We start from the raw sequence: 12,630 nt of genomic DNA on the forward strand, positions 1-12,630 counted from the left end.
CAGCCCACAAGTGGCAATGCTGAGGATAATGACTGGTCCAGGTCCTCAGGTAATACTGGTAGGAATCAAACTCAAACTGGCAAATCTTCACCGACTACTCATATTGGTGGAACTGGAACTGATGGAAGTGATGGTGATGGTGATGGTGATGGTAATGATGATGGCAGTGATTACGGTGGTGGTGGTGGTGGTGGTGAAGCATTTAATGGAATGCGAGAGCATTATATAGTAGACGAGCAGACGGTGTCCATAGAGCCAATCTGATTCACTGGAGAAACACAATTTGATCATGCCACACAAGATACGGACCACGGTGCACGTGAGCCCGCACCCGCACCCTCACAAGCCTCCATATTACCATACACCAGGAAGCATAGGGGTCGACAAACACAGGCTGATTATATGGATATTGATGACTTATCTAGCTCTGTTGGCGGATTGAGTATGGGTGATAGGGAGGGAGGATCGAGTGGGCATTGGCGTGCCCCATCTTTTAACGCACGTACCACTCCGTCGTCATCAGATTATAGTGCTTCAAAACCTCACGGTGGATATGGATATGGATATGGACAGTTCGTTGGGGTAGGGGACTTTGACTCCCAGTCCCAGTCCCAGGGACGTACTGGATCATCTTTTGTGGACGACACCTTTGCATACCCTAGCTACCCAATTCACCGGCCGTACATGCTGCCAGCGCCGACATCACATCATACTGGATCCGTGGGTGGTCAAGGTGGTTCTTCACAGATTGGTAACCCATATCCAAGGATAGGTTACCTCCAGTATGTTGATGACTCCATTTAAATGGCAATTGTGGATGACTACACTCGTTTCTTCTCCCAAACTATACCGTGGTCTACGTATGTCTTTCAGACAGAGAGCAATGGATGTCTACTCCAACGGAGCATGAGTGGGGTCGATCCAGGAAGGCATAGCAATTATTACTAGGATTTGTTTTATGAAAGTTATGAGTCTTGTGAGTTGTGACTTGTGAATTGTGACTTGTGACTTTGTGTATTGAGTATTGAACTATTGACTATTATGGAGTTTATGAGTTATGACTTATGAACTTATGCACTTATGACTTTATGAGTTTAAAGTTTAAACTAAACGCTACATTTGGCGTTATTTTTGTCTCATTACTTTGTTTGAATTTCTTATTATGTCTTTTAGTACTTAAACAATGTGTATTTAACTATTTATAGATCAGGGTCCATCCGTATATTGTCAATCAAGGGTGCAAACCCAAAACCCACTTTGAGTTCATTTTTTTTTTTTTTGCAATATAAAGGTTTAAATGTGTTTATTTAGCTTAAATAAGGGTGTACATAAAGTATCAGACCTTAATATGGCCAAAAACCCACCAAGATGGAGTGCCGAAATACGGCAAGAAAATACCATATTTCACCGAAATTTCAAAATATTTCGAAAATTTCGACCAGTCCGAAATGGTGAGACGAGACGAAATTTTGAACTATGACTAGGATCACCTATACATTTTAACAGCAACACCTACAATAAAGGCTACTTATTGTTTGCATAGATAATTGTTAATTTACCGTAGTACTAAATCTCACGAAATTTCGGTCGAGATTTCAAATATTTCGAAAATCTCGACCAGGGCAAAACGAAATGGTACCTCGAATCAAAAAAATACCAAATCTCGATCAAGATTTCGATTATCTCATGATATCTCGAGATATTGGTACATATCTCGCGAGATATCGAGATTCCCTTTTCAAAACACCTAGTACAAAAGGCAAAAACTCATTAGTCTCGGTCGAAAGGCTGCCCTTTTGTGGTTTGTTTCTTCTGTTTTCTTCATTCTTCAAACTCTTTTTGCTAATTTGTGTACCGACCTTCGAATCTACGTTGGAACCACTTGGAGAACACAAAATTCAAACTTCTTAAGTTGTTAACTTGTTATTGACTTAATATACTAAATATTATGACTTAAGTTATGACTTATGAGTCATTCACTTTATGTTACCAACTTCAAAGTCAATTTACTTGTTTAAATTGCTTATTAATCATTAATTTATTATGTCCTCTAGAACTTAAAGTCTTAAACAATGCGCATGTGGAAATAACTTAGTTATACATTAGGGTTCAACCATACATTGCCAAATAATGGTCCAAAACACCACTTTGGGTGACTATTTTTGCAATTTGAACATTTAAATGTGTTTATATAGCCTAAAATAGGGTTTCCATGAAGTTTAAAGCCTTAACTTGGCCTAAAATCCACCGAAATGACCTATCGAAACATACCAGAAAAATGCAAAATTTCAACCGAAATTTTGGATATTTCGGTCAACCCGAAACACCGAAACGAAACGAGTTTTTGAACTATGATGCCTACAATTAATGGGAAGCCTAGGGAAACAAGTGATATGCATGAGGCCACTCTATAAGAACAAGACATGGAGAAATAAAACTGAAAAATCAGTTAGATTGTTTTATACTGTGGTTTTAGCCAGTTTATGGCAGAACCACTAGCAATGGTACCAATGAACTCCTCAAACACTCATGTTTACCATGGAAAAGTACACGACATCAAGACATACTAATTTTGTTATAATGAAAAGCTTTTGTTGCTCTTCTTCTCCATTGAAGATTTTTTGTCTTGTGTTTGATCAAGGCTGGTGGAATCGGTGTTTGATCCGATTGACACCTTGCGGTGGGAAGCCCGGGTGGTTCTTTTGAAGCTCTCCTTCAAGTTCTAGTTAAATATTCAATTCTTATTCAAGTTTCTCATCCAAACAAGCTGCTGCCAAGGAAATTCTGCAACAACAGTGAGTTTGATTCATCCCAACCCTAACCTTTATTCTTCTAATCCTCTAAACCACCAAACCCTAACATTCCCCTTTTTTGTTTTCACATTTCCCAATACCTAAATTCCGCCCAGAGCAAACCAGCCAGCAAAATCCCTCATTTTTTGGATCGAACTCTCCTCTCACCATAAGGAAAACTCAATCTAAGTTGCTACCTCATCTGACCATCATAAACCCTAAAAATCCATCTTTACCTCTTTTCAAAAACCCAAAACCCTAACCCTAACCTTGCTGACCATTCATGTTTACATACCTAACTCCATCAAAACATCCCAGAACTTTCATTGATAGACTCCCCTACCTCAACTTGACATAACCCACATATCAAACCCTAACCCTAATTTCACCAAAAACACCTATTTTAGCCCAGCCGAATTAGTGTTCATCACAGATCCTGGTTTACTGGCTTCTAGTTGGTCTCCTACTAATCTAGAACTACATTAAGAAGCCACGTCCCATGGGATTTAGAAGTTTCAGAGACAACCCTGAGATGACTATGTTTGTATACTCTGGTCAGATGATCATGGGAGATAGGTTAAAAATCTGTTCTCTAATAGAGGGTTTCAATGGGCCAGTAGGATTTTGCAATTAAAATTTAAAATAACAAACCAGACTAAGCTATCCTTATTATGTCCAATACAAGAGTGAAGCAGAGGACTCTACAAACTGTCTTCACTATCCAAGAGAAGTCTTTGCTTTTGCATCTAAAACTATGTTTGTATACCCAAATGGAACTAAAACTCACGAGATCTCGTTTTTTCCCAAGGTCGAGACAAGATGAGTTAAAAAGTGCAATACCTCGGTCGAATCGAGATCGTGGGTCGAGATCGCAACTCGACCAAGATTTCGGCCCATTTTACCTTATTTATGAATAATATCTTAAATAAATGAAATACAAATACAAAATCATTTACTTAAATGATATTAGGCATAAATAAGTGTTTGTCTTGTGTTTGTCCTAGTTTCCCACTAAGTGGAACTCCTATTTGGACTTTGTTTTTGCAAAATTTGATAGTGTCATTGTGTTTAAATGGCCTAAAATAGGCTGAGTACCAAGTTTCAGACCCAAACTAGGTCTAAAACCCACCTAAACCAGCCTTCGAGTTGAAAAGAAAAATGCACCAACTAACCGAGATCTCGAGTCAACTCGGTTTCTCCCAGGGTCAAAACCTGGTAGAGTTCCGAGTTTTAGTTCTATGCTCTGGTCAGATGATCATGGGTGATAGGTTAAAAATCTGTTCACTAATAGTGGGTTTCAATGGGCCAGTAGGATTTGGCAATTAAAATTTAAAATAACAAACCAGACTAAGCTATCCTTATTATGTGCAATACAAGAGTGAAGCAGAGGACTCTGCAAACTGTCTTCACCATCTGAGAGAAGTCTTTGCTTTTGCATCTAAAACAAAAATTGTATTAGTTTAGACTCCAAAAGCACCAAGCACTAAGCCAGAAATCGAGCATCCTGGAAGGAGGAAAATTTTAACCAATTGGCGATGTAGCATACTTTTAGTCTACTCTTTATTTGTTGAATTTCTTCTGGGCAAGGCTCCTTCCAGCCATTCACATATCTTGTCCCTCTTTTTCTCCTTTTGAATATTATGTTAATCTTGAATTTTTTTTATCCTTTTTTTTTTTTTTTTTTTTTTTTGGGGGGGGGGGGGGGTGGTTTGTTAGAAGTTTGATAATACAAAGGAATACCTTGGTTCCCACTAACTTGGGCCAACTTGCTAATCAATGCCGTCTTTCCAGAACCTGTAGGACCATATAGAAGAACAGGCCATTTTTGGCTTACTGCCAGCAGGACCATCTCAAAGCTCTTTTTCACAGCTGAAGTCAACACAAAGGGATTGTCTTCTAATTTTCTACCCCTGAAAATGGAAAAACACTTGATATCAAGAGAGGCATCAACAACCCACGATGGGCAAAACAAACCAGAGACAATGCAACTAAGAAATATATAGTTTACTGAATTGGAAAAATAAAATGAAAATCTTTGCTGCTCATCAGAAAGAAGAATAAAAAAAATAACTATCTGCCCACTTTTTTTTTAATTAATATCCAATTTAATATAGGAAAAAAGGCAAGATACAAGATCGAAGGGGGGAAATTATTTTTCTGCTTACAATGTTGACAGCCTTCTGTTCCTACTTAACGGCTCTAAAGAAGAAACTTCAGAACACAGAAGCCCAAAAGACTGCAGGCAGTACTCCTGATCAAAATCAATGCTTCCATCAACAAAATCTCCACTTTGTTGTTCAGTTCTTTCTAGATAGCAGCTAGCTTTTTCTACTGATACATCCTCACAGAACTCATCCCAGCTGCAAGTATCAAAAAGCTACATGAATATCATCAAATTTGCAGCCTTCAAATTGTAACTGTTGAAGTGGCAGCATGTCTGAAAGAAAGCAAGAAAAGGCTAACCGTAGTAAACATGAAAAAGAATTTTCTGCATCAAGACCAAAGCACGACGTTGCTCTATCACTCATTCTCAAAACGATTGATAATATCTGTATCCCGCACCATTTTATGTCCAAAATGGCTTTTAAGAGCTCAGGATTATTTCCTGAACCAACATTCGGAGAGTGTTGGACGAGGTTCAAGAAACAAGACCAGTTCCAAAGTTCAGAGAAGACTTTAGGCTTTACTAGGAGGAAGCGTAAAGATGTCCGAACAGCATTTAGCAAGCGAGTTGCCTCCTGACATTTGATTTAAAATGATCATAAAAAGAGGATAAAGGAAGTTAAGCTTTATTCAACAATGAGCATGCCATATCGAATTCAATTGAAATAGCAAAAGGATGGTTTCAGCATTAGATCCTTCAACCTCTAAAAAGTTAACATCATCACGGGTTAGTAGCAGCACAGAAACTAGAGAGGAAGTAATGACATGTTTGTAAAATGGAAAAAGAAAGAACTGTTTCAGCATTTTCAAATAGTTGATGATCCATATCTCCGCAAAAATATTTAATTTGTTTGTAAACGAAGGCATAAAAGAATATGTAATTAGAGAACACTGTCTCTGGAACCAGGACATAGAATTAATTGAAGTTGTTGCCAGGCAAGGCAAATAGTAATACCATGAGACAAATTTTTTGAAAAGAAAAAGCAAGAACCTTTCTGTGCTAAAAATAATTGATGTAAATGGAGAAACTGTTATCAATCAAATCAAAGGAAAAAGATTAGGTCCTAATTTAAGAAATGCATATCCATCAGACAGCTGGTGTGTCTCAGCTGGATATACTCAACATGAAGCAAGAATTTGTTTTTATTTTTTCTAACCAAATAAAAAATTTCCATGATGTTCTATCATGAAAATCTAAGATGAGACCCCCGAAGCACGAGGATAGCTGACATTTACCCACTTCAGCCAATAAGGTGGTAGCATAACAGTCACCTGTATGTATATGTGTTAACAACACAAACCTCCCAGTCCACATGAAGAGATGTGTTCTTATGCAGAATATTAACAAGTCGGACATCCAAAGCAAGACAAAAATATTCATTCACTACCAGGTAAAATAAAATCTCATTTCTGTGCAATAGTAGGTATAATTGTATTAAATAAAATAAAACGAAGCAATGTGTAACACTCGCGCGCTGCAATGGTGACTCAATTCAATCCATGTAGAGAATCCCCCCACCCCACAATAAGACCAGGGAAGAGAGAGACGATGCCACAGAATCCATCACTTACAATCCACCTGCACCAACCAGACCAAAAATACCAAGACCATCAAACTTACAAGCATCAGTAGAAACAGTAGAAACATTCTTCTAAAGTCAAGGATGGGACTGTGATGGTGCCTCAATTCAAAAGAAAATTTGGTTAAAATAGAGTTGCAGACATATCTAACTTTCTGGAACATCTATGCATCCATGAGATCCAGAGGGAGGACCTGGAGCAGTTGGTGGTGGGATTTCGTTTCTGTGGCTGCATACTGCAATTTACCAGATAGACAGCTGAATAATGAGCAGATATATCTAACTTGCTGGGACATCTATGTAGCCATGAGATCCACCGGGAGGACCTGGAGCGGTTGCTAGTGGGATTCCGTTTCTGAGACTGCATAATGCAATTTACCAGATAGACAACTGAATAATGAAGACAAAATCAGACAGAGGGACTGTTGGAGATTACAGGGTGTGGAGAACACAGAACCTTACAAGGGTGTAAATTACAAACAAGCTAATTACAAGAGCAGATCTAAAGCACCAGGGTTTGCACCTAGTGAATGATGTTACCTGACCTATAATGAGGAAGAGTTGGTGATGGGACCATCTTTGAATTGATTGAGGGTGCATAGAATATTTTCTGACCCTGTTTGGAGTATGATGACATTGTCTGAAGTGTTAAAACAACTGTAGTTCAGTCCATGAGAAGCTAACTTGTGGGACAAGTGTGCCATCAAAACATGACTTCTATGGCCATAGTCTGGGGAACATGGAACAAAAGAAACAGGAGGCAGTTTGAAGGTCATTCTCCATCTTATCCAAGAGTTCCCGCTGATATTGGTTGATATACGATTGAGTGCACTGACACCAAAAGAATTCAGCTGTTTTGAAACCGTTTCAGTGCCTATTGGTTTCCTTAGCTAAATGCTTGATATAAAGGTTTTTTGTGCTCTTGAACTACATAAATCATGTATGGGACATAGTGGATGTTCAGGAAGATAAGGGCAAATATGAAACATAGTATCCTGTTGCTGATTCAGGGGGAAGTAGGGGGAAAGAACTTCCAAACAAGCATATCAGGGTCACGCAGCTTGATCCTAAAACTACGGCAAATGGCTTACATCAGAGAATGCTTTGAAACTTTTAATATTGAAAAGAAAGAGTGCCTGAATGCCTTAAAATTGTACACACATAAAATATTAAAAGCAACCCAGAGATGGAAGTCAAAAGGCAGTGCTTCATCCTGAAATTAGGTCCCAAAAAAGAATCAAATGCATAACTTTGATGCAGGGGACACAGATCGCAATTTGCCAAAAAACACCAAGGTCAGAAACAAGAATAAGAAGAAATACATTAAAACAGGGCACAATAAGTTGGTAAAAATGGAGCATCCGCTTTATCTCTTAAATCTCAATTCAAATCTAAGACTAATCAAGACAAAGTGACAAACCCATACAGATCATGTCATTTTGGGTCCATTTCACCATCCAAATCAGTAGCCAGGTAAGCCAGCCCAGTTTCGAGAAGACTCAGCAAATCAATTTCAACACTTGGGTTACTGTCAATTGCTACTCCAGATTTTGATTTCACGTTCAAATCTTTTTCTTTTGGCTCCAAATCAGGTTGGATTTTTTCTTCAAGACTAGTCGTTTTCTATTCATTCCTATGAGAAGTAGGAATTCTAAGTTTTCTAGTCAATTAACGTGGGGACATTTTCATCCAAAAAAAATGTGGGGACATTTGTTCGATGGTGGAAAAAGAAAAATGTATCCAAGTGTAGAGACCTGGTATAATGAAAGATTAATATCTTAAATTTCATGGTGGTCCCTATAGGAAGAACTAATGCCCTTTCCAACAAGTCCAAGATTGCTTAAATCTAATTTATATTGAATGAATTATGTACTGGTCAAACTTAATTCGGTGTGTGCGAATGCTGTCAAAATCGTTCTAAATGAAAATATTTTTTTGGACATCAAAACAAATGAATATTTTACCGCACTTTTGGTTTTTAGCAATGTTTTACCATATTAAGATTTATGGAATTTTTAGACTTGAGAAAAACCCCAGCATTAGAAAGTTGAAAATTGCACCTACCGCCGAAAAGCCAATTTTTGTTCTTAAACGGGGGGGTTGACATTTTTTCCTTTTGGAAGTTTATTTTTTAACTATTTTTATTGGATTCAAATAGGGGGTATTTGCTTATTTATGAATAATATCTTAAGTAAATAAAATACTATTTAATTTAGTTAAATGATATTAGGCATAAATAAGTGTGTGTCTTGTCTGTCTTGGTTCCGGGCATCGATAGGTGTCTGTATACCAAGATTTTCCAGCAAGATCTCGAGATCTGGCACTCATATAAAGGACTTTGGGTTGACATTCTCGAGATCTCGATCGAGTTGTTGTACTTTTACAACTCGTATCCCATCTCGTCTCGAGTCTTCAAAAAATCAAGAAACTCGGTGAGATCTCGCGAGTTCTTGAACTATGCTCCTTCGGTTGGATATACCACCTCTCCCTGGCGAGGCCATGGAGAAGTTGGCGTCAGCATCCTAACCAACGAAGAGATCAACCCACTTCTAGTTCCCCCCTCAGCCACTCCAATGCGCCCCCTCATCCCCCATCGGTCCTTCCCTTTGCCAGGACCAATGGTCCCAGCGCCTGCACCCTTCTACAACTTGTCGGCTCTCATAGGCTCTTCTCCCAACATCCAGCAGCTCCCAGGTCTCTCGACAAGTTGTTTTCCCTCAAATACTCCTACCGCCAAGATATATCTGCTAGGATCCTCGTCCAATCGAGCTCATGTTGCTCCAATGCTCTCCCCCTCTCATTTGTTGGGAGGTTCTCGAAGATCAAACAACTCCAAGTCTGGCCCCTTCCCCCCTCCCCTCCTCTTTTTCCTCCCCAATATCTAAACCCAAGGTTCAACCACCCTGCCAAACCCTGACCTTTGATTTACCTCACCCCTCTAACCCTCACTTACGTGACCCTTAACCAGACCCTCTTTTGGGCTCGAACCTAACCAAAATACTCTTGTCACCTCTTCTTCTGGGCCCTCCATTCGACCCAACCCAACCACCCACCTACACCCTTGCCTTGACCCACCCACTCAACCTCCTTGGTTGGACCCTTCCTCCCATTGGCCTTGCATCTCTCCAATTTCCCATCCTAGGCCAAATCTTCTCCAAATCTCCTTTGATCCCGCTGGCCTTAATGGGCCAGCACCTTTTGGCCCTTCAAGCTTGGTCGGGTGCCTTGGATGCCTTGGACGCCTTGTTCGCCTAGTTGGTGTCGCCTTGATTTTGGGCCCCCTCCAACCCCTTGGGTCACCTAGGCGTCGTGACAACTATGCATGGCACACCCATTTTTGGGTCTTAACTTTGCCCCTAGGATGATCCCTCCTGCGCCAACCCAAAGCCTAAGGGTGTCAATCGGGCTGTTCGATTCAGGTTTGGTTTTTGTGCAAGCTTCAAGTAAACCAAACCAAAAAGGACTTTTTCGGTTTCAGTTCCATTTGGACTCGGGTTCGGTTTGTACTATCGGTTTCAATTTAGTTCGGTTCGGTTTGGTTTGAAAACCGGGTATACACTAGTTTGGGGTAGGGATTAGGTAGTGTATTTAGGGTTCGGGGGTAGTTTCAGTGTTCGGTTCGGGTTCGGGTTTGGCCCTATCGGTCAGGCCCATCGGTTTAGCCCAAATCAAGCCAAAACCGAATGGTGCTCTAACCCGCAAACCGAAGCCGAACCAATAAGGCCTTGGTTAGGTTTGGATCGGGCTCAATCAGGTTGGGTCGGGCCGAGCCAAAACTGAATGGTGCTCTAACCCGCAAAACGAAGCCGAACTAATAAGGCTTCGGTTCGGTTTGGATCGGGCTCAATCGGGTTGGGTCGGGCCGGTTTGACCAGTTCATTTTAGGTTTTGACACCCTTACCAAAGCCCATCCCTCTCCCTCCAACCCCCTCCAGCCTCCTATTGTCCCTCCCCCTCCCCTTTACCGCAGGCATGACAGAAGCTCCCCTCCTTACCCTAAGTTACCGCCCTACAGAGACTACTTCTTTCCCACCAACGAGAAGATTTTGCTTAAGCATGGATATCAGAGGTCACGCCCTCTATCGTGGGATTACAAACCCTTCTACTCTTGGATAGAGTGCTTTCATTGAGGTTGGCTTTAGTTGTCATGTTGTGATCAAGCTTCTCCCCTTTTAGTATGTTGTGGTTGGTTGTGGCTCTTCCCCTCCTCTTTTGCAGGCCTTTGCCTCCCCCTTTGTAGTAGCAGGGCCTTGTAATTGGCTTGTGCTTGTATGTCCCACCCCCTCTCTTTCTGTTGGTAATGAATTTTTTATTCATCCAAAAAAATAAAATAAGGGTTCTGTCAAGGCATGAAATCAGGTATAAATTTCAGTAATAAACTTATCTTTGTTTGCATTCAAGGTACTAAAACTCGGGTCTCGATACCAACTCGGCTCTTTGAAAAACCGAGATGAGTCGAGATCTCGCCGAGTGGGTGCATTTTTTTTTCCAACTCGTAGCCTCAACTTTGGGTCAACCCGAGATCTAGCCCCGAGATCCGAGATCACGCCGAGATATGTCGAGTTCTGTCGAGTTAGGTGAGGTATTTAAGTGGTAGGTGGGTTAAAAAAATGGGTCAAAACCGAGATCCGAGATCTCACCGAGACATTGCACTTTTGAGACTCACAGGCAGTATCATCTCGGCTTTTCCAAAAACCGAGAAACTCGGCGAGTTCTCGAACTATGTTTGCATTTTGCTGATGTTTTCAGTTAAGAAAACTTAGTTGATTGCTTGCTTCTGCATTAAACTCTCATCACCTTTTTGGCATCATAACCAATGACACAACACCAATAGAGAATAAAACATTAAAAAATGAGAGCAAAAATCACACAACACAGAACACTTATCCTTCCAAAGCCAAAATTAATTAAAAGACAAGTATCAAATTAGTTCTGTGGTAAAAGACAAGCATTTCAAGGACTTCCTTTCTTGACCAATAATGAAAGTAGGACCAAAAAAATATACATGTATAAACTGGTCAACTACATAAGAAGAGGAAAAGTTAAATCGAATGTCAGCCCAACAATAAAGTAGACAAGCACAGTAAGGATTAAGGTGGAGGCAAAAACAAAAAGAGAAAAAGATAATAGTTACTATACTCATCTCCCAGCAGCAATCCAACCCGATGAATAGCTAAAATCATCAAGAATGTAGCTTTTCCATTATTTCCAAATTATACAAAAGGAGCTAATACAAATTCAGTTTTGATTAGGCTAACAAAGTGCAGCCCAAGAGATCCAAAATATGCATTTTTGGAGACGAGCATAAATCATAAAGAAAGGGCAACGCACCAAGAAATAACAAACATTTCACCTTCCATTTGTGTCTCCTATTGTGGAAGAATGCCTTTCTAGACATAGGATGGTTGAAGGATTTTCTACAAGTACGTGTACAGTACACCAACAGAACATATTTGCATAAAGGATGCCCCCTTCACACTAACTTGATTCAAAAAAAAAAAAAAAAAAAAAACCTACTAATGTCTCACAAAAGGCGAAAAAGAGATACAAAGGACATGAAAGGAAAACTATCCTTTCAACTTTACTAGCCACACTTGTCAGTCATCCTCCAAAAAACCATTTCAATCATTTGTGACAGTAATAGCTTTCTGTAAAACCCTAAAGCTGATTGTTCATAATAGAGAAATTTATCCACTCTCAGCATGGAAATCAAATTCATCTTCCTTTATAATTAGAAAATTGATGGAAGAATTTGAACTTTTATCCCCCAAATCAATCCACACGGGACAAGACTTTTGCCTCGAAGGAAACTCCTCCTCATGCATGGCTTTGAGATATCCCTTAATGATATCTCACTTGGGCACTTCATCCATAGACAGACCTATCTCCCACTTGTTCAGTTCATCTACTTCCAATTCTAATTTAGCCATTTGCTTACTAGCATCTCCAAAGCATTCCTTTTACACTTTCTCAAGTTACACTAGAAGTACATCCACTTAAAAGAGAATTTGCAACTAAACCAGTCCTGTACAAATAAAAACTCCAGCAACACAGAATAAGGTCATGACTTAAGAAAGATATTTAAATTTATTAGA

At 39.8% G+C, this 12,630-nt stretch overlaps 1 protein-coding gene across 1 annotated transcript in view; it reads right to left on the reverse strand.

Moving 5' to 3' along the window:
• The window catches only part of LOC122655003 (midasin-like), a 130,552-nt gene extending 118,657 nt beyond the window's left edge, over window positions 1–11,895 (reverse strand). The window contains 8 exon segments of the mRNA XM_043849256.1: window positions 4,533–4,702; window positions 4,958–5,152; window positions 5,256–5,530; window positions 6,257–6,365; window positions 6,528–6,534; window positions 6,688–6,771; window positions 6,820–6,896; window positions 11,867–11,895. Coding sequence (XP_043705191.1) covers window positions 4,533–4,702; window positions 4,958–5,152; window positions 5,256–5,530; window positions 6,257–6,365; window positions 6,528–6,534; window positions 6,688–6,771; window positions 6,820–6,896; window positions 11,867–11,895 — 946 coding nt within the window.
• Between the last annotated feature and the right edge of the window lie 735 nt (window positions 11,896–12,630).

This window comes from Telopea speciosissima, chromosome 3 (genome assembly GCF_018873765.1).
Source record: "Telopea speciosissima isolate NSW1024214 ecotype Mountain lineage chromosome 3, Tspe_v1, whole genome shotgun sequence".
NCBI lineage: Eukaryota > Viridiplantae > Streptophyta > Magnoliopsida > Proteales > Proteaceae > Telopea > Telopea speciosissima.